The sequence below is a fragment of the Symphalangus syndactylus genome, chromosome 12 (genome assembly GCF_028878055.3).
Source record: "Symphalangus syndactylus isolate Jambi chromosome 12, NHGRI_mSymSyn1-v2.1_pri, whole genome shotgun sequence".
NCBI lineage: Eukaryota > Metazoa > Chordata > Mammalia > Primates > Hylobatidae > Symphalangus > Symphalangus syndactylus.
In genome coordinates this window covers 53,246,905-53,269,612 of record NC_072441.2, presented here as the reverse complement: position 1 = coordinate 53,269,612, position 22,708 = coordinate 53,246,905, and the positions used below count along the sequence as shown (strand labels likewise).

The following is a 22,708-nucleotide window of genomic DNA, read 5'->3' as shown; positions in this document are numbered from 1 at the left end:
AATAGTAACATTATTAAATTACAGGTTAATAGTATTTGCTATTGTTTTATCTATTAGTTTTGGGTCTTTAGTGAAGGGGCCATTCCACTTAGCACTGAATTTTGTTTTAAGGAAAGAATTATTGTGAGGGCTACATGGAGTGATCCAAATGAAACCTGTGTATCATGTAATAAGATATTTGTTTCCAATCATTTTTCCAGAAAATGAATAAAGAAAATGGAAAAATTGTTCAGGTGAGATGGCTCACGTCTGTAATCCTAAGACTTTGGGAGTCCAAGTGGGAGGATTGCTTGAGCTCAGGAGATCAAGACCAGCCTGGGTAACATAGTGAGACCCTGTCTCTACAAAAAATTTAAAAATTAGCTGGGCATGGTGGTATGCACCTGTGGTCCCAGCTACTCGGGAGGGTGAGGTGGGAGGATTGCTTGAGTCTGATACGTGGAGGTTGCAGTGAGCCGAGATCACACCACTGCTCTCCATCCTGGGCGCCAGAGTGAGATGAGACCCTCCCCCCACCCCCCAAAACAAAATTAAAAAGAAAATTGAAAGATTACTTGCTGATGGTGCTGTGATTACAGAAACTAGGATTAGATTGTAGAGTTTCAAATTACTTTTTTTTCCAGTGTTTTTTTCTTCCTTTCCCCTTACTTTGTCATACGTTCACTCAAACCCTAAAATCTTTTTCAGAAGTCTTTCCTACTGGCCAGGTGCGTTGGCTCATGCCTATAATCCCAACACTTTGGGAAGCTGAGGCAGGTGTATCACCTGAGGTCAGGAGTTCAAGACCAGCCTGGCCAACATGGTGAAACCCCCATCTCTACTAAAAATACAAAAACTAGCTGGGCATGGTGGCAGGCGCCTGCAATCCCAGCTACTTGGGAGGCTGAGGCAGGAGAATCGCTTGAACCTAGGAGGTGGAGGTTGCAGTGAGCTGAGATCACACCATGGTACTCCAGCCTGGGTGAGAGAGTGAGACTCCATCTCAAAAAAAAAAAAAAAAAGAAGCCTTTCCTACCATCTTAAGTTGTCAGATCTGACAAATCTTAAATTGGTATTGAATGTGCCACTTTTATGCTCTTTGTTTTTTAGAACCTTCTCTGAAAATGTCATAACCGTGATTGTTAATTTAAAAAAATCGTTTTTTTCTTCACTTCCTTCTGTGAAAATGGAGTCTGAAACATTTTTATCTGGGGAAGTGGAAATACTTGACCTATTTTTAAGTTTCCCTATAATTTGAGATTCAGTTATCAAAGTCAACTTAGTTTTTGGTGTAGAAGTTTTCAATGAAGGTAAAATTAAATTACTAGAAAGAAAAGGAGCACATTTTCTGAAATATTTTACATTTGAACAAATTAAATACAGTTGCGAGAAACATGCAAAAATCTCAGTTTATCTAAGCCCAGTAGTGTTCAGAAGAAATTAGCACATATTGAGGAGGTGGAAAGTTAATAGTGATATTATAAATAGTGGCAATTACCACTTACTGACAACTTACTGTTTTCAGGCATCTATGGATTTTTACATTCATTCTTTCTGGAGTTTTAGTTCTATGAAATAAATCTCTACATTACTATTCAGTCTCTTATAAAGCAGATTTAACATTCTGAATTAGGTAGGTGAACTTAGATTTCAACCTTTGTCCCGGTAGCTCCCCACTCACATTGTTTGTCCCTGTGAAACGTGGATCCTTGCTGGACCTGTTTACTTTTCACCTTCTCTCTAAACAGAGAACAGTGACGAACAGTGAAAACAACATGGCTATTGCAGTTAGATTTTGGTTCAAATCCTAAAAGTATGCGTGATTTAGGGTATATTCCTTAACCTCAGTTTCCTCATCTCTAATATGAAGATAAATCTGCTGCTTATAAGGATTCCATCAGACGTGGTCTCTAACTGCCAGGTCATCACCGAGTGTTCATTTCTTTTCCTCTTTCTCTATGTCTCCTTTCCTTTGACTTTACAGTAAAACTACAATCCTTTTCTTTCCCTTTGTCCCCCAAATTTTATTGCTGTCTGTATATATCTTGTGCTTAGTCTTAACTTGCTGGCTCTATCAATCTCCTTATCCTTCTGTGGTTTTACCTATTTTTCTAAAAGTCTTCCTACCTAACTCTGCTACTCAACAGGTGAACACCTATTCCCACCTCTATCCCCAGTCTAGGTTTTTGGTGACAATGCTAAGCCCACCAGGTTTGCCCCAAATCTTAGATGAAATGCTGAGCTAACAAATGTACACTGTCCCCAGATTATTGGGGGAACCCACCCCCAATATTTCAACATAGGTTCTTTCTATTTTCCATAAGTGTTGGCTGGCTGAGAAATAAAGAGAGACAGTATAAAGAGAGGAATTTTACAGCTGGGCCACTGGGGGTGACATCACATATCTGTAGGACCGTGATGTCCCCTGAGCCTCAAAACCAGCAAGTTTTTATTAAGGGTTTCAAAAGGGGAGGGGGTGTAAGAACAGGGAGCAGGTACAAAGATCACCTGCTTCAAAGGGCAAAAAGCAGAACTACAAATAAGGGTCTAACAAAGATCACATGCTTCTGAGGGAACAGGACAAAGGGCAAAAGCAGAACTACTGATAAGCATCTATGTTCAGCAGTACATGTATTGTCTTGATAAACATCTTAAACAACAGAAAACAGGGTTTGAGAGCAGAGAACTGGTCTGACCACAAATTTACCAGGGTGGAGTTTTTCCCCACCCTAGTAAGCCTGAGGGTACCTTAGGAGAACAGGGCATATCTCAGTCCTTATCTCAACCTCATAAGACAGACATTCCCAGAGCAGCCATTTATAGACCTCCCCCCAGGAATGCATTCTTTTCCCAGGGTATTAATATTAATATTCCTTGATAGGAAAATAATTTAGCGATATCTTCCCTACTTGCATGTCCGTTTATAGGCTCTCTGCAAGAAGAAAAATATGACTCTTTTTGTCTGATCCCACAGGCAGTCAGACCTTAGGATTGTCTTCCCTTGTTCCCTAAAAATCATTGTTATTCTGTTCTTTTTCAAGGTGCACTGATTTCATATTGTTCAAACACACATGTTTTACAATCCATTTTTATAGTTAACACAATATCATAGTGGTCCTGAGGTTACGTACATCCTCAGCTTACGAAGATAACAGGATTAAGAGATTAAAGTAAAGACAGGTATAAGAAATTATAAAAGTATTATTTGGGAACTGATAAATGTCCATATTAAAATGAAATCTTCACAATTTATGTTCCTCTGCCACGGCTCCAGCCAGTCCCTCCGTTCGGGGTCCCTGACTTCCCGCAAAACCAGATTAGTTTCTAACTCAGTTTGGAATTTCAATTTCATTTTCTAATAGAAGCAATATGTGAAAGAAAAACAGAAACTTGACCTCAATTCATTATGCCAGGAGGAAAAAATTAAGCTGAAAGCTGAGTCATGCAAGCAACTGCATTTCCTTTTGTTTCAAAGCAGAGAGCTACAGATAAAAGGTTAGATATCTCCACAGGTAGCTACTGTATGTTCATCTTAGCTTATATAAAGTGCCAGCTTACTGAGCATAAGCCAACACATACTTGACTATTCCCCTACCTGCTAATTTTGTCTTGGAACATGTGAATGACATGATCCTCTTTCCCCTCCAGCCCACTTTTCCCCTTTAGATATTGGAGCCCTCAAAGTCATCTTGGGAGAAAGGCACAGACGATAGACTGTTTCTGTGATTCTGTGTTTTTTTTTCTCCCAGGCATTGTCCTTAGCCTGGCAAAATAAATTTCTAAGTTGATGAAAACCTGTCATAGATTACTCTTTGGTTTCCAAATATTATAAATGGTGATTCTGTTTTCAGGCCAAAAGCCTAGAAATAAATGCATGTTTAAGACATAAATTAATTAAAATGTATTGCACTTGTGCCAAAATAAAAGAAAATAATGCCCTTGTAATTTTCATAGTAAAATAAAATGAAAACAATATTTAGTAGGAAGTGGCTATTTACCTTAAACATTGTAGAATGTACTTGATGGAAGAAAAAAAGCAAGAATGCAACTAATGGAAATTCTGAAAGGAGCTTCCAAGTGACTTAAGGATTGCTGTGTTTTTATATTATGGGTGGTTAAACAACAACCTTTCTCATAGAGAAGATTACTGTGAGAATGCTAACTTATTAGCCATATTTATACTTTTTGTTCAGGCTCACAAATGGAATGAAGTGAGAATAAGGCATTTTTCTTTGGATAAATCCAGCTCCTATCTCCAAAAATTTTCCCTGTTGCTTAGCCTGTTTGTTCCTTTGATTCTGAGAATTCTTCTTTTTTACTGAAATTCTTGATACTCCTAATTTAGAACTTGATTCAAGGCTGAAACTTAATGGTCTATGCATGCCATAAAGTAATGTTCATCAGACTGCAGGTTAAGATTCATTGGTAGATCGTGAAATAATGCAGTAGAGTGTAACCAGCATAAAACAAAAAAAGGAAATAGAAAACATACACATCTATAACATGTAGTAAAGGTAAATAATGTTTCATGAAATGTTTGTTGGGTTATAATGTAAAAATATTTCTTATTTTGGATGTAGTAAACAAAAATTAAAACCACTATATATTGCAAAAAAAAAAAAAAGAGACCCTTTTCCAAATTATGTAGATATTTTATAGTGAACTATTTTGGCTAAGTTTTTGCTTTTTTGCATCTCATTCTTCATAATTAAGAATTCCTTGTTGCCTCATACCTATGCATTAATTAAGACTCTCAGTACATGCTTCACTCATATCTTAGGTATTGTAGAGTGGGTGTAACTGGGCTGAGTTCCCACAATTTTTTTGTGTGCATGTCAACTTTTGAACTCCTTTGATGCTTTAATTTAAAATAAATGACTAACAAGAGCTAGAACTTGAATGCAATATAACTAGACGTGATTCACTATTTGCTAGCTTAATCATCTGACATGGTTTTAAAAGATTGTTTTCCTCCTTTTTTCTTATTCTCACATGTTCTTAGAGTTGCACAATACTAAGACGTTTGATGACCGATTTATTTTTAAGTCTTTTGTTAACACATACTCCTTTTTCCAATGACTTTCTTACATCTAAATATTTTTGATTGAATTCTAGTTTTGTCTGAATTTTTACTTTGTAATAAATATATTCTCTTGATTAACATCACTTGCTTCTGTGGCTCACAATCAAATAATAATTGCATTTTCATCTAAGTACAAGAATTTTGTATTTACATAATAAAGAATATACTTGCTTTGAGGTTTTATCTTTATGTGAGATATATGTAGAACATGGTGTAAGCAGTCATCATACCCTTTTACTAAGCACTTGTCTTTCAGGTAAGAAAGAAAACTGTACAAATCTCATCAGGTTTGGGAATATTTTAGTTAGCGAATCAGGATAACTTCTCTTTTAGTTTTTTAAAATAATAAATCGCTCTGTCTTGAGTGGACAAAATACATCTTTTTTGTTTTATCTTCTATTTTGTATAGACAATAGAATGTGAATATTAATTTAAGAAAATCATACATAATTGGTAGGAGTCCTTTCTGTGCTTAAAGGATGATTTCATAATATAATAGCTTATTGTTGACAGTCTATAATTTTAACTTAAATGTTTCCATTACTAACTCCTATTCTGTCATAATTATGTGATCTGTTAATATAGGTTGGCTAATGATTTTATGTATTAGTTTGAAAAAAAGTTGTACCTTAAAACATTAACTAGAAAACCATAATTAGCTATTATAATGAAAATAGAACTTTACCTTGAACAGTCAGCATTTGACAGAGGACAAAGAAGTTGCCATTGTACAGGTTCCTCTCTGACCTTGTTATATTTTCCTAATCGATGATGGGTGGTGGTGTCTTAGTCACTTCCCTTTCTTGTCTTATACTTCTTGCTCAAATAATTCCCAATATGCTTTTCCAAAATCATAAAATTTTAGCATTGAAGGTGGCCTTGAATGTCTTCTGGTTCACTTGGTGTATTTTGCAACTGATGAAACAGATTTAGTGACTTGGTTGATGCTGTTCAGCTGTTTAGTGCACAGCAGAGACTGGATATCAAGTTTTATTTCCATTTTCACTGACAGAAAGTTAGTGCCAAATAAATATTTGTTAAACTGACGTAACTATTTTCACTATACCATTCTTTAGGTAAGTGGCACATGACTACATTTAATCTTCTTAATAATGGCGAAGTCGATTAAATAGTGATCTTCCTTCCCTTCCTTCCCTCTCTCCCTCTGTCCCTCCCTCCCTTTCTCTCTCTCTCCCTCTGACCCCAGGCTGAAGTGCAGTGTCACAACCATAGCTCACTGCAGCTTTGACCTCTTGGGTTCAAGGAGCCCACCTTCCACCTCGGCCTCTTGAGTAGCTGAGACTACAGGCATGCCACTGTGCCTGGCTAATTTTTTTTTTTTTTTTAATTTTTGGAGAGACGGGGGTCTCACTTGTTGCCCAGGCTGGTCTCGAACTCCTGGCTTCAAGCAATTCTCCTGCTTTAGTCTCCCAAAGTGTTGGGATTATAGGTGTGAACTACTGCACCTGGCTGCAGTTATTTCCTTAAATATTCTGTTTCCTATAATAATCAACCATTATTATTATTATTATTTTTTTCTCCATGGAGAAATCTTAAGCTCCTTTTATGTTGTAGATATTTTTCAGAAGCTCTTGGTTGGTTCATTTGTTTCTTTCACTCCTCCTTAAATGAAAAGAATTCTCCCCAGCTTTCATGTTTGATAAATAGTGGGGTATATGGTACTGTTGGACCCTATGCTGTTTACTTAGTAGCTCCTGGCATTAGGTGCAGGGCTGGTTAAAGTGTATATCTCCCAGCACAATATCTGGGGTTTAACAGGAATTCCTGTAGTTTAATTTAGTGAGGGATTTATTTACGTAACTATATATGTATTTAATGCTGTAAATTTCCCCTTAAGCACGCTTTTGCGGCATCCCACAAATTTATTCTCTTAAATTTATTAAGTTGTATCTTATGGCCCAGAATGTAGTCTATCTTGGTGAACATTCCGTGTGAGCTTGAGAAGAACGTGTATTCTTTTGTTGGATGAAATAGTCTGTGGATATCCATTATATCCAGTTGACTGATGTTGTTGAATTCACCCATGTCCTTAATGATTTTCTGCCTTCTGGATCTGTGCATTTCTCTCTCTGTCTCTCTTTCTCTCTCTCTCTTTGAGACAAGGTCTCACTCTCTGTTGCTCAGGCAGGAGTGCATGGGTGTGGTGTGACCATAGCTAACTGCAACCTTGAACTCCTGTGTTCAAGTCATCCTCCCCCCAAGCCTCTTGAGTAGCTGAGACTACTTGTGTAGTCCACTGCACCCAACTATTTATTTACTTACTTACTTGTTTGTTTGTTTTTACAGACAGTCTCATTATGTTGCCTAGGCTGGTCTCGAATTCCTGGCCTTATGTGATCTTCCCTCCTTGGCCTAACAAAGTGCTGGGATTATGGGCGTGAGCCATGGTACCCAGCCTGGATCTGTCCATTTCTGTTAGTGGATTCATCTATTTCTCCATATAGTTCTATTAGTTTTTGCCTCACTTATTTTGATGCTCTATTGCATTGTTATGTCTTCTTGGAGAATTGACCCTTTTATTATTAGGTAAAGCTCTCTTTATCTCTGATAACTTTCCTTGGTTTGAAGTCTACTGTCTGAAATTAATGTAGCTACTCCTGCTTTCTTTAAATTAGTGTTAGCATAGTATATCTTTCTCTATCCATTTACTCTTAATCTATATGTGTTTTTATATTTAAAGTGGGTGTCCTGTAGAAAACATATAATAGGGTCTATTTCCTGATCCACTTTGACAATCTGTCTTTTAATTGCTACATTTAGACAATTGACATTTAAAGTGATTAGTGATATACAGGGACAGCTTGTTTTTTTTTTTTCAGAATCTTGCTGTGTCGCCCAGGCTGGAGTGTAGTGGCATGATCACGGCTCACTGCAAGCTCTGCCTCCTGGGTTCACGGCATTCTCTTGCCTCAGCCTCCTGAGTAGCTGGGACTACAGGTGCCCGCCCGCAATGCCCGGCTAACTTTTTTTTGTATTTTTTTAGTAGAGACGGGGTTTCACCATGTTAGCCAGGATGGTCTCGATCTCCTGACCTCGTGATCCACCCGCCTCAGCCTCCCAAAGTGTTGGGATTATAGGCGTGAGCCACCGCGCCCAGCCAGGGATAGCTTGTTTTATGGCACTTCACTTTATTGTGCTTTGCAGATACTGTGTTTTTTACTAATTGAAGGTTTGTCTTTTTTAAAAAAATCAAATTATAAAAAAATTTATATAATTATTAAAAAAAGAAAAAGGGTCTTGTTATGTTGCCCAGGCTGGTTTCAAACTCCTGGGCTCAAGCAATCTTCCTTCCCTTCCCTCCCAATGTGCTGGGATTACAGGCATGAGCCACCACACCCAGCCTTTTTTTTTTTTTTTTTTATTGAGACAGAGGTCTTGCTTTATTACCCAGGCTGGAGTGCAGTGGTGTAATCATAGCTCACTGCCACCTTGAATTCTTGGGCTCAATGGATCCTCCTGCTTCAGCCTCTTAAGTAGCTAGGGTCATAGGCGCGTGCCACCACAGCCAGCTAATTGTTTCATTTTTTTGTAGACATGAGGTCTCACCATGTTGCCCAGGCTGGTCTTGAGCTCCTGAACTCAAGGGATCCTTCATCTCCAGCCTCTCAAAGTGTTGGGATAATAGCGTTGAGGTTCCCTTGAGCCCAGGGTTTGGAGACCAGCCCCCTTGTCCTGTACCTGGCTACAAATTGAAGGCTTGTGGCAACTTCTCATTGAGCAAGTCTGTCGGCACCATTTTTCCAACAGCATGTGCTCACTTTGTGTCTCTATGTCACATTTTGGTAAATTTCTATTTTATTATTTATTATTTATTTTTATTTTTAATTAAAAAATAGAGATGGGGGTCTCATTATATTGCCCAGGCTGGTCTTGAACTACTGGGTTCAAGCGATCCTCCCAACTCGGCCTCCCAAAATGCTGGGATTACAGGTGTGAGCCACCACACTTGGCCACACTTTTGCAAGTTTCTAAACTTTTTCATTATATCTGTTATGGTGATCTGTGATCAGTGATCTTTGATGTTTCTATTGTTTTGGAGAGACACAAACTGCACCCATATAAGATGGCAAACTTAATTGATAACTGTGTATGTTCTGACTGCTCTACCAACTGGCTGTTCTCCAATCTCTCTCCTTCTCCTCAGGCCTCCCTATTCCCTGAGGCACAACAATATTGAAATTGGGTCAGTTAAGAACCCTATAGTGGCCTGTAAGTGTTCAAGTGAAAGGAAGAGTCATGTATCTTTCACTTTCAATCAAAAGCTAGAAATGATTAAGCTTAGTGAGGAAGGCAAGCCAAAAGCCAAGACTGGCTGAAAGTCAGGCCTCTTGTTCCAGTCAGCCAAGTTGTAAATGCAAAGAGAAAGTTGTTGAAGAAAATGATTACTCCAGTGAACATATGAATGATAAGAAGGCACCTTATTGTTGATATGGAGAAAGTTTTAGTGGTCTGGATAGAAGATCAAACTAGCCACAACATTTCCTTAAGCCAAAGTCTAATCCAGAGCAAGGTCCTACCTTTCTTTAATTCTATGAAGGCTGAGAGAGGTAGGTCCCTAAGAGAGAGGTCCCTGCTCTATCTCACCATCCCTTATGTCTTGTCATTTATTTTGCTGATATAGAAGCATACGAAAGTAAGCATACATAAACATATACAAATAATTATATGTATTATTATTTTGAACAAACTTTCATGTTAGACTAAGTGGAAGAAAAACGTTTTTACTTTACCTTCACTTATTTCTTCTCTAATGCTCTCTTTTCTTTACGTAGATCTGAATTTCTGACCTTTATTGTTTTCCTTTTCTCTTAGGAATTTCTTTTCACTTTTCTTGCAAGATAGGTTTTACCAGCAACACATTCCCTCAATTTTTGTTTATCTGAGAAAGTCTTCATATTTCTTCTTCACTTTTGAGAGGTAATTTTTTGGGGTATAGAATTCTATGGTGCCACTTTTTTCTCTCAACACTTTAAATATTTCACCCTACTCTCTTCTTGCTTGTGTAGTTTCTGAGCAAAAGTCAGATATAGTTCTCATCTTTGTTCCTATCTTTTTCCTCTGGCTTCTTTCAGGATTTAAAAAAAAATCTTAGATTTCTGTAGTTTGAAAATGATATGCCATATTAATCAGGGTTTTCCAAAGTTACAGATTAAAATAAGATTTTGTTTATATTTATTATAGATATTTATTATGGAAATTGACTTGTGATTCTGAAAGCCCACAAGTCTCAAAATCTGTTGTCTACAAGCTGGAGAACCAGGAAAGCTCTGGAGTAGTTCAGTGTAAGCCTAAAGGCCTAAGAACCAGGGGAACCCATAGCGCACCTCCTGGTCAGGTCTGAGGGCCTTGGGTTGGGGAAAGGATTGCTGGTGTAAGTCTTGTGGTTTTAAGGCCCCAGGACCAGGAACCTTGATGTCTGAGGGCAAGAGAAGAGGGATGTCTCAGATCAAGAAGAGAGAGTAATTCCACCCTCCTCTGCTTTTTTATTCTATTTAGGCCCTCAGAGGATTAGATGATACCTACCCACTTTGGTGAGGTGATCTTTGCTACTCAGTTTCCTGATTGAGATGCTAACCTCTTTCAGAAATACATTCATAGACACTTCCAGAAATAATATTTTATCAGCTATCAGAACATCCTTCAGCCCAGTCAAGTTGACATATAAATTAACCATCATATATACCTAGAGGTAGTTTTTTGTTTATTATTTATTTATTTATCCCACTTGGTATTGTGTGTCTGATAATAGTTTGGGGGAAATTCTCAGTCAGTCTGTTTCAAATAATTCTTCTGTTTTCTTCCCTCTTCTCCTTCTGGAATTCCCATTCCATGTATGTTGTACCTTTTGTAGTTCCACAGTTTTTGGATCTGTTCTCTTTTTTTCAGTCTTTTTTTTTTCTTTTCAGTTTGGTGTTTTTCTATTGAGATATCTTCAAGCTGAGAGATTCTTTTCTCAGATATGTCCAGTCTACCCATAAGCCCATACTTGTGTTTTTGATCTCTAGCATTTCTTTTGGTTCTGAGAATTTCCATCTCTGTGCATTTGTTCCTGCATGCCATCTACTTTATCCATTGGAGCATTTAACATCTTAATCATAATGTTGTAAATTCCCGGTCTAATAATTCCAACATCTCCATCATATCTAAGTCTGGTTCTGAGGCTTGCTCTGTTTCTTCAAATTGTGTTCTCTGCCTTTCAGTATGCCTTGTAATTTGTTCTTAATAACTGGACATGATGCAGTGGGTAAAAGGAACTGCTGTAAATAGGCCTTTAATAATGTGGTGGTAAGGCGTGGGAGGAGGAGAACTGTTCTGTAGTCCTGTGAGTAGACCTCAGTCTTTTAGTGAGCTTATGCCCCTGGAGTGTGAACTTCACAACTGCTTCAAGGTTCTTCCCCTACTTAAGTGAAACAGGATGGCTAATGTGGGCAGGAGTTGGGTATTTCCCTTCCTCCAGGTCATGTGGGCTCTGATAAAACCCCAGCAGGTTAGGCTGCAGTTAAATAGTTGCTCCTGATTGACGTAACTAAAAAACAATAATTTTTTCTAGTGATTCTAAGGCTGCTATTATTTTTGTCTATGACCAGATATATGATATAGAAAACTCCTTTTCTATAAATAATAAACTGCCTCTTAGGCGTTTCCCATCTGCAACCTGTCCATGGTGTTAACTTTATTTACTGCCATGTATCATGTCATTGCTCATCACCTCCAGCCTTGTTGAGTTCTGTGATTTGCAGGTTTTGAATATATGCATCAGGCAAAGCGGTTGATCTGGGCTACAAGAGGGTGGGACTGAGGTAAAGTAGCTGGTTTTCTATTATCCAGATGCTAAGAGGAAGTTTGGAGCCGTGGGAGGGAAGGAGATTGTGTGGGCTGACAATTGTGTTTCTTAATTCAGAAGTATCTGGGCTACAGGTAGTAGAATTATTATCTCTACCAATTGGTTCTCTGTTGTCCTCAGTTTTCAGTATTGCAAATTAAATAATCCACCCAGTCATCATGATCAGTTTAATAGGAAGTTGGGAAAAGTCTTATCATAGATTTATTCAGGTGATGATATTTAAATCCAGAAGAAACATTTCTTCTTTGTTCTTAAAGCTTTCTAGGATGACGTGGAATAAAACCTTTTGCTTTTATTGACTAGTTTATTATTTCCAATTGACAATAAAGAAAGCTATTATTTATTATCTTCCTTGTCAGATTTTGGGCTATATTTTCATTTTTATTTAAACAACATTGGGCCAGGCACAGTGGCTCATGCCTGTAATCCTAGAACTTTGGGAGGCGAAGGTGGGCGGATCACCTAAGGTCAGGAGTTCAAGACCAGCCTGGTGTAACTCTGTCTCTACCAAAATACAAAAATTAGCCAGGTGTGGTGACGCATGCCTGTATTCCCAGCTACTGGGGAAGCTGAGGCAGGAGAATCACTTGAACCTGGGAGGCAGAGGTTGCAGTGAGCTGAGATCGTGCCATTGCACTCCAGCTTGGGCAACAGAGCGAGATCTCTGTCTCGAGAGAAAAAAAACAACATTGAAAAGAGGGTCTTTGTTTCCTTATTTTTCAGGTAAGGAAGTGGAGGATTAAATGATTTGCCCAAAGTCTCACAGTAATTTGTAGAGCTGAGATTGAAATTCAGGTGAAACTTCACATATCACATTCTTTTTATCAGGTATGTTGAGAATATGGTTTGCCGAACACAGAAAGCAAGTAGTTACCTAGAATTATAGTCCTGTTGTGTAAAAGCTTTTATATTTTACTTTAATTATATATGACAATAATGCGCTTTTACCCTTCTTTTTGAGATGGCAGTTTCTGGATTTACTCTTGGTACCTGCATACTTCTGTTGCACATTAGTTATGTGACTAATTATCCCAATGGAAAAGTAACACAGTCATGCCATGGAATGATTCCTGAACATGGTCATAGTCCACAGTCTGTTCCTGTTCATGACATTTATGTGAGTCAGATGACATTCAGGCCAGGAGATCAGATTGAAGGTACCGTGCTGGGATTAACTGTTTACATTTTGGATTTCACTCTTTTACTGTTTATTGAATCTTTATTATTATTTGATTTAGACGATTTCATTTAAATCTGTTTTCTTTTGTAAGATACTATCATACTTCTTGTTTTTGGTTCCAGATGACTATATTACTTAAATAGTCTGTGTATTCCCCATCCAGAACAGGCTTTAAAATAAGTTTTTATCGTTATTTACTATTTTTATTAATTGTGCTATCACTTCAAGAGAAGAGAAAAATAAAGTTTATTTTATCTTGTTTAAAATATAATAAACCCTTGTCCTTCTTGACATCACATGATTTTAAGAATAATTCTCTAATTTCTCTGGTAAAATGTAGGCTGATTATTAAAGATAAATCTATCACAGCATTTTGCAAACTTTATTTTTTGCAACTCTAGAAATGCAAAATGTTAACAGGTACACTGTTACTTAGAAAGTAAATAGAAAAATAAGTTTGGAATATTCTGTGTGGTATATAATATAACCTTAGAGTTCACACTGTACAGTAGGATATTAAATACCCTAAGAAATTTGCAGTAAAGAAACAAGTATTTACTTTCATCTAGTGTTTTTCTTTTTTTTTAATTCAATAAGAATTTATTGAGTGTCACTGTGAGCCAGACACTGTGTTAAATACTGGAATTCAAAAGAAAACACCTCATGTTTTTTCCTCTAATGAGGTCAAGTAAACATTTTTTTTTTTAAAACTTTTATTTTGGGTTCAGGGGTACATGTGCAGGTTTGTTTATAGGTAAATTCCATGTCACGAGGGTTTGGTGTACAGATTATTTCATCACTCAGGTGATAAACATAGTACCCAATTGGTACCATCTAGCATTTTCCAAACTAACTTAGCCTTATGGACTGCCTCTGGACCATCACCTATTTTTCTTTTCTCTTTGCGGAATGGCTATTAATATCTCACAGAGTGAATATCTTATGGAACACAGTTTAGAGCTTCTTTGCCTATAGGATGACTCTTTTCTCTCCAGGAGTACTTTTGCATATGTAGACCTCATTGTAATTGTAATGTACGACCTCTAAACATTTTTTTTTTTTTGATATTACTAAACTTTTTAACCAACCCTTTTGTCTTTTTCTCAGTTACTTTGTCAGGGCATCCATTTAAAGGCTTTCTCCTAGAAGCGCGTAATGCTGAGGATCTGAATGGCCCTCCTATTGGCTCCTTCACGTTGATTGACAGTGAAGTGTCACAACTTTTGACCTGTGAAGATATACAGGTTTGTGTTTAGAGTTGATCCTTGAACAATGTGGAGGTTACAGGTGCCGACCTCACCCCTGGGGAAATTGGAAATCTGTGTATAACTTTTGACTCCCCCCACACTTAACTACAAATAGCCTATTGTTGACCAGAAGCCTTACTGATAACAAATAGTTGATTAACACATATTTTGTATTTATATGCGTTATACACTGTATTCTTACAATAAAGTAAGCTAGACAAGAGAAAAATCTTATTAAGAAAATAAGAGAAAATATATTTACTATTCATTAAATAGAAGTGGATTATCATAAAGGTCTTTATTCCCATTGCCTTCATGTTGAATGGGCTGGAGAGGAGAAGGAAGAGGAGTGGCTGGTCTTGCTGTCTTGGGGTGGGTGGAGGAGGTGGAAGGGGAGGCAGGAGAGGCACCACACTGGTGTAACTTTATAGAAACACATTGTAATTTCTGTCTGACTTTTTTGTTTTTTCGTTTTCTTAAAAATGTTTCTATATGATGCCAGTTCTTCCCTGCTTTGCTTTAGTTTCAGTGCTATATCATAGGAGGGTCCATGTCGTAGAAGGCAAAAGCAGTGTTGAATAATTGGAACCCTTCTGCCAGGTTGTCTAATGTCGGTTTGTTTTCTGGGACCGCTTCTTCTCCATAGTCCTCATCGCCATCTGGCACTGGTTTAGAAACACTCACCATCAAGTTGTCTTCTGTTAATTCTTCTGTTGTGGTGTCTATTAGCTCTTGAATTTCTTGAAGATTCATATCTTGAAACCCTTTGTCGCCCACCTTTTTTTTTTTTTTTTGCCATATCCACAGTCTCTTTAATGATTCCTTGATTGGCTCTGTAAATCTTTAAAAGTCATGCACAACATCTAGAAACAGTGTTTCTTCAGCAGGAATTTATTGTTTTGGGCTTGATGGCTGTCTTGGCTTTTTCTATAACAACAATAGTATCTTCAATGGTGTAATCCTTCCAGACTTTCGTGATGTTCTATTAGAGTTCTCTTCCACAGCGTTGACAATCCTTTCCATCGAGTATTGTGTGTAAAGAGCCTTACATGTCCTTAAGACTTCCTGAGCTGAGACTGAGTTAGAGACATTGTATTTGGAGGCAAGGAGGCTACTTCAGTGGCTTTGGTGTTGAGCTCATGGGGTTCTGGGTAGCAGGGGCATTGTCTAATATTGTATTAGGCTGTTCCTGTGTTGCTAAAAGAAGTACCTAAGACCAGGTAATTTAATAAGGAAAGAGGCTTAATTGGCTCACTGTTCTGCAGGCTGTACAAGCATGGCACTGGCATCTGCTCAGCTTCTGGGGAGGGCTTAGGGAGGCCTCATGGCCTTTTACTCATGGCAGGAGCTGAAGCAGGAGCAGGCACTTCACATGGTGAAAGCAACAGCAAGAGAGAGAGTTGGTGGTGGGGGGAGGTGCCACATTTTACAACAACAAGATCTTGCTCACTATCTCGAGGAATAGCACCAAGCCGTGAGGAATCTGCTCTCCTGACCCAAACACCTCCCACCAGTTCCCACCTCCAACGTTGGGGATTGCAATTTAACTTGAGAGTTGGATGGGGACAAATATGCAAACTATATCAAATATCAATAGAACATTTATTTATTTATTTATTTAGAGACAGAGTCTCGCTCTGTCATCCAGGCTGGAGTGCAGTGGTGCGATCTCAGCTCACTGCAGCCTTTGCCTCCTGGGTTCAAGTGATTCTCCTGCCTCAGCCTCCTGAGTAGCTGGGATTATAGGTGCCCACCACCATGCATAGCTAATTTTTGTATTTTTAGTAGAAATGGGGTTTCATCGTGTTGGCCAGGCTGGTCTCGAACTCCTGACCTCAAGTGACCTGTCCGCCTCGGCCTCCCAAAGCACTGGGATTACATGCATGACCCACCGTGCCTTTAAAAGAACCTTTAAAAGGCAGTCTTTTACTGGCAAGGTGCTTCTTGTCTTCAGAGGTAAAACGTCCATGGAGCCAATCCAGACAAAGATTTCTTATTGTCCAGGACTTCTTGTAGTTACAACCCAAACACTGGCAGCTGATGTTTATCTTTTCCCTTCAAGGATCAGGGATTAGCAGCTAGCAGCTTTATAGGTGAGAGCAGTCCTGATCATTAACTGACTGCATTTGCACAAAACAGTAGAGATAGCCTGCTCTTGCTTGCCTTAAATCCTGGTGCTTGCTTCTCTTCTTTACTAATAAGTGCCTTTGTGGCATTTATTTCCAAAATCGGGCACTTTTGTCTGCATTAAAAACCTGTTCAGGCAGATACACTTTCTCCTCAATGATTTTCTTTTCTTTGTTTTTTTTTCTTTTGAGACGGAGTCTCCCTCTGTCGCCCAGGCTGGAGTGCAGTGGCGTGATCTCGGCTCACTGCAAGCTCCGCCTCCCGGGTTCACGCCATTCTCCTGCCTCAGCCTCCCGAGTAGCTGGGACTACAGGCGCCCACCACAACGCCCGGCTAATTTTTTGTATTATTATTATTTTTGGACGGAGTTTCACTCTTGTTGCCCAGGCTGTAGTGCAATGGTGGGATCTTGGCTCACCGCAACCTCCGCCTACTGGGTTCAAGCGATTATCCTGCCTCAGCCTCCTGAGTAGCTGGGATTACAGGCATGTGCCACCACGCCCGGCTAATTTTGTATTTTTAGTAGAGATGGAGTTTCTCCATGTTGGTCAGGCTGGTCTTGAACTCCCGACCTCAGGTGATCCGCCCGCCTCGGCCTCTCAAAGTACTGGGATTACAGGCATGAGCTACTGCGCCCAACCTTTTGTATTTTTAGGAGCGATGAGGTTTCACCGTGTTAGCCGGGATGGTATCATCAATTTTTTTTTTTTTTTTTTTTGAGACGGAGTCTCGCTGTGTCCCCCAGGTTGGAGTGCAGTGGCGCGATCTCAGCTCACTGCAAGCTCTGCCTCCTGGGTTCACGCCATTCTCCTGCCTCAGCCTCCTGAGTAGCTGGGACTACAGGCGCCCGCCAACACGCCCGGCTAATCTTTTGTATTTTTAGTAGAAACGGAGTTTCACCGTGTTAGCCAAGATGGTCTCGATCTCCTGACCTCGTGATCCGATCAATGATTTTCTTAATGATGCCTGGGAACTTGCCTGCTGCCTCTTGGTCAATAGAAGCTGCTTCTCTTGTTATCTTGACATTTTAAAAGCCAAACTTTTTTTCTAAAATTATCAAACTATCCTTTGCTGGCATTAAATTCTCCAGCTTTAGACCCTTCACCTTCCATTTGCTTTAAGTTGTCATATAATGACTTTGCTTTTTCTTGAATAATATTATTCTACAAGTATCCCTTTCTTATAGCAATTCTTACACCTGCCTAAAAGCTGCATTTCCGATATGAGATGAAAAGGTCTTTCACAAAAAGTGTGAGGTTTTTGCATCTGTTGGCATAGCTGCAGTGACAGCTTCACGAATTTTCTTTTCTTTTTTCTTCTTTTTTTTTTTTTTTTTACAGTGGTTCTTATACTGGGGATTCATTTATCTTGATATGGTGGGCAACTGCAGCAGCAGACCTTAATCTACAGTACATATCCAGCAATTCAACTTTTTCTTGTAATGTCATGAATTTTCTCTGCTTCTTAGGAACACTTACTGCATCACTAGTGGCACTTCGTATGGCCCCATGGTGTTATTCAAGGTTTACAGTAGGGCACAAAACACGATAAAAGCTGGGTGCAGTGGCTCATCCCTCTAATCCCAGTACTTTGGGAGGCTGAGGCTGGTGGATTGCTTGAGCTCAGGAGTTTGAGACCAGACTGAGAACATGGCGAAACCCCGTCTCTACAAAAGAATACAAAAATTAGCTGGGTGTGGTGGCATGTGCTTGTAGTCCCAACTACAGTTAATTTTATGCAGTTATGATTTAATACTGCATTTTTACATTTGTTTATATGTCTCTGTGAATGGCACATGTGCAGTCTGTTTGTGTATGTATGTTTTGATAAATTTTAACTTTTTGTAATAGGTATGTGCATATTTTATGGTAGTAAATGATAAAATAGACTAATACCTACATATTTTGTGCATTTAAGACATATCTAACTTTTTAATTTTTTCAATATTTCTAGCCTATGCAGTTTGTCTGAGTTTTTTCAAATTGTTGAAAACCTCCAAATGCTTTTCTACTACATTTATTGAAAAAAATCTGCATATAAGTGGACCTATGCACTTCAAGCCTGTGTTGTTCAAGGGTCAACTGTAGTTTGAAATTGCTCTCTGTCAGTTTTTTTTGGGGTCTTTTCACTATAAGGTAGTGGTTGCAAGATAAATGATGACATTAACCATGTATTGTAAACATCTAAATGGATTCACAACAATCAGACTTTTTCCTTAATTTTACTTGCAATATATTTTTACACATCAGCACCCTATAAAAGATAGAATAGTTTGAAGAATTTATAGCTTGTGATGTTTTATATGAATATTGGCTCTTATTATATTAATTTTTGAAGAGTTTTAATATTGAAGACAGAGATCTAGAGTATGACAGGAGTCTAATTTTTTTTTCATTTATTTATTCATTCATCCATTTATTTTTACACCAAAAATGGTCCTGAATGGGAGGGATAGGTGATGGACAAGACTTGCTCTTGCTCCTTGAAGAACTCCTTACTTTACATATAAGCACATCTATGAACACATAAGTAGAACAGTGTGATAACTTTGGTTAGAAACATACACACTGAGTGGGAAGCATAGCAGAGGGAGCCACACACAGCCTGGAAGGAATTGGGAAAGAGCTTCTTGGAGGAGGTGATCTTCAAGTAAGGCCTCAAAGAATGAGTAGGAGTTGGCCACGTGCATGAAAGTGGGAAACAGGATTGTTCTAGAGAAAGGAATTACTAAAATATCATGCTACATATTTGAAGGCAGGAAGTTTTTCGAAGAATCTTCTGCATTCTATTTGTATCTATTAATGGAAGAGATATAAATTTATAATGTACATGAAACAATGAGCAAGCTCTATCTAGTGTTAACATACCCAGTGTTCACAGCTCTCTTCAGTTCTTAGATTTCTGTGGACTCTCATTTATTCACAGAGCCAGCTGCTAATATGTTCTCAACCAATCAACATTTCATTTATGGACTGCCTGAGTCCTTCTTCTAAATAAAATAGTCTTCACCAGAATGCTGACGTCATGCAGTGATAAATTACTTTGCAAAATGATAGAAGTTCCAGCCATGCTGAGCTCCTGAGTGACTGAATGGTAGCTCTTTTCCCTTTTATTTCAGGGATCAGCAGTGAGTCACAGAAGTGCATCTAAAAAAACAGAAATTAAAGTCTACTGGAATGCTCCAAGCAGTGCTCCAAATCATACACAGTTTCTGTGAGTATAAGAGTTTACAATTCTGGGCCAGGCATGGTGGCTCATGCCTGTAATCCCAGCACTTTGGGATGCCAAGGTGGTGGATCACTTGAGCCCAGGATTTTGAGACTGGCCTGGGCAACATGGTGAAACCCCATCTCTAAAAAAAGGAAAAAAAAGTTTACAACTCTGTAACTACTAGCATAATTGAAACCATAATTAGTCTGTATCATTTTCTGTACCTATTAGACGTTCACGCATGTAGGAGAGCTTTGGTATAGTAATAACACCACCTTCCTGATGCAGGAGTTTGTTTTGCTTTTTACCAGTGTATACCTATCACCTAGTGCAGGACCTGTCGCCAAATAGGCACTTAATAGACATTTGTTGAGTGAATGAAGTCTTCTACTGCCTTAATCCTAATAAGAGCTATCAATTAATACTGGAGTCTTTATGTTATATAATACTACTTTTAGACTTGCTCCTGTATTAGCATGAGAATACAAATGAAAGTCTTGAAATTTGGATGACTCTTACTCTTTTGCAGTGTTACAATGTGCAGATTAGACTCTCAGAAAAGACTGCATGCCTCTCAAATTATGAAACTCAGTAGAATTAAAACAGAACTTCTTCCTTATCCTACATACAAGGGGAAATGGAATGTTATAATGCCATCTAATGATTCCTGAGGGGTGATGTGGACATATATTTTAAGGGAAGGATTGCTATCCTGACATGTCTGTTTTCTTCACTTTGTGCATGGGTCCCCAACACACATTAACACAACTCTGCACTGGTATGTTAGATGGAATGTGAAAAAGGGGGTGTGACCCCAGTGAAAGCTGATGGTTACTGATGCAGCCTCTATTACAGCTTCTTGCTGTAGTTGCTTGCTACACACGCCCTTTGGAAGAATTGAGTACTGCACTCTGAAATGACTAGTATGTTCTTCATATGCCAGGAAGTAGAAATCTGTGCAGTTTTGTCCCTGGGTCTGACATCATGGCTATTGTGAATATGCCCCCAAAACAGACAAATAAGAAAAGAGGGACAGAGGGAGAGAAAGCAATAAAAATTCATCAAGTGATGGGGTGGGAGAGAGTGGTTAGAGATTTGCCTCAGACAAAATTAATAGTCCTATTAGGTAGTAAGTCATGTTTTTCTAGTTAAGTCTCTCTCTTCTTTTTTTCCTTTAACGTTTTGATCTGATTGTGACAGGACACAATTAGGGTTCTAATCGCACTGGTATTGCATTTCAGAGTCACAGTTGTTGAGAAGTACAAAATCTACTGGGTGAAGATTCCTGGTCCTATAATTTCACAACCAAATGCATTTCCTTTTACAACACCTAAAGCTACAATAGTACCTTTGCCAACGTTGCCTCCAGTTTCCCACTTAACCAAACCAGTAAGTAACAATTTTATTTTCTCTGTAGAGATGGGGTTTCACCATGTTGCACAGGCCGGTCTCGAACTCCTGAGCTCAAGTGATCCTCCTGCCTTGGAGTCACAAAGTGCTTGGGATTACAGGTGTGAGCCACTGTGCCCAGCTTAAGTAACATTTTTATAGCTTCATTAAATGTAATCTAAATAATATGTGGCCAAATATAATGTCCATGTATTATAAAATGCAGAAGAGAAGGTAAACAAAATAAGACATTACATACGAGTAAAGTGCTGTACTTAGTTTTCTGTATGTGAGCAAAGAGGTAAATCTGTGGTTGGAAATTGTGGTTCTGTGTACTTTGTGTGACAAAGTGCATAGAGAAGTAACTGTGCTGGGTAGTGGTAGCACGTTTTGGGGTCCTCTGTAGGAATCTGAAGGAAGCCTTCATTGCAACCTTATGACTTACAGGTTAGAATGAAGGGAATGCAAGACCCTACATGTTCAAGGTGTGGTCATGACATTCACCTGTAGTCTCTACTGGTAGTGGATATGTTTTCATTTGAAAGTAAATCTGATGAAGCAATAGTTTTTTTTTCTTTCTTTTAAACACAGCCAGATATCAAACGAAGAGCTTAAGTTAAATTTAGACAAGATTTGGAGGAGATTCTTGAAGTAGTGATATAACTCTTAGATCTCATTTCATTAAGGTCAAAGAGTCCTAGGGAATTGTATATGCTGAACAATAGAAAATCTCCTGTAAATTCATCAGTTAGAATTTCATCTAGGCCCTCTGATTCAAAAGATTTATGATTGACAAGACATATCTTGGAAAGTGTTATGCATATTAGAAACATTAGGAAGAAGGGTTTTACTGCAGGAAATTCTGATAAGTTAGACTTCTTAATTCAGAAGTGGATAAAATAAAAAAAAACGTGTTGCGAAAGGTTGTTTCAGTTGAAAGAACAAATGTGGGCCTAAATACTGACTTGCCTAATTTTCATGTGTCTTTGGGCAAATTACTTAATTTTCAGTCTCAGTTTCCTCACCTATAGAAAGAGATGTAATAATATTTAGCTCTTAGTATCACTGTAAGAATTAAAATAATGAATGTAAGTTTTCTATAACTGTGTCTTGCATTTAATAGATATTCAGTAAACATTAGTTCCTCTTCTTTTTCTTTCTTTTTATTATCCTTTTGTACCTTTTTATTCACATAGAGAAGACAAAGTAATGCTCTTTGCTCCTTATTTTGTTTTCCTTCTCTTCAACATCTTATAGCATATGGGCACTATATTTGATTACATTATTATGATTGTTGCACTTTTGTGTGACCATACAATCAGATCTGTTATTTGTACTAGCTCTCAGTTTAGGCTTAATCCTTATTTAATTAAAAGCTGCTTTAGGGAAATACACAGTCAATTTGGACCTGAGCTTCCCAGTAGGAATCTGTTGACAATATTGTTGTGTTTCCGTATATTCAGTCAAAGGCTCTTGTTGGAACTTTTATTGTGTCTTTGTGCCATGTTTATAATCTCTAATTATAGGGAGGTTCATTCAGAGTCAAAGGTTTATAGCATTTTTAGAGCTCGAAGATACCTCAGGGTCTATGTCTTACAGTTTTCTTGTTGTGTAGTTGAAGGTTCAGG

General features: G+C 38.3%; 1 protein-coding gene across 2 annotated transcripts in view; it reads left to right on the top strand.

Moving 5' to 3' along the window:
- The window catches only part of FRRS1 (ferric chelate reductase 1), a 70,308-nt gene that overhangs the window by 5,055 nt on the left and 42,545 nt on the right, over window positions 1-22,708 (top strand). For both annotated transcript variants that reach the window (XR_010117359.1, XM_063624354.1), the window contains exons 2-6: window positions 12,651-12,755; window positions 12,889-13,084; window positions 14,215-14,351; window positions 19,600-19,694; window positions 20,933-21,080. Coding sequence is in view for 1 of the 2 variants with exons in the window: in XM_063624354.1 (XP_063480424.1) it covers window positions 12,889-13,084; window positions 14,215-14,351; window positions 19,600-19,694; window positions 20,933-21,080 (576 nt within the window). In the remaining variant the exon portion in view is untranslated. The remainder of the gene's footprint in view (window positions 1-12,650; window positions 12,756-12,888; window positions 13,085-14,214; window positions 14,352-19,599; window positions 19,695-20,932; window positions 21,081-22,708) is intronic.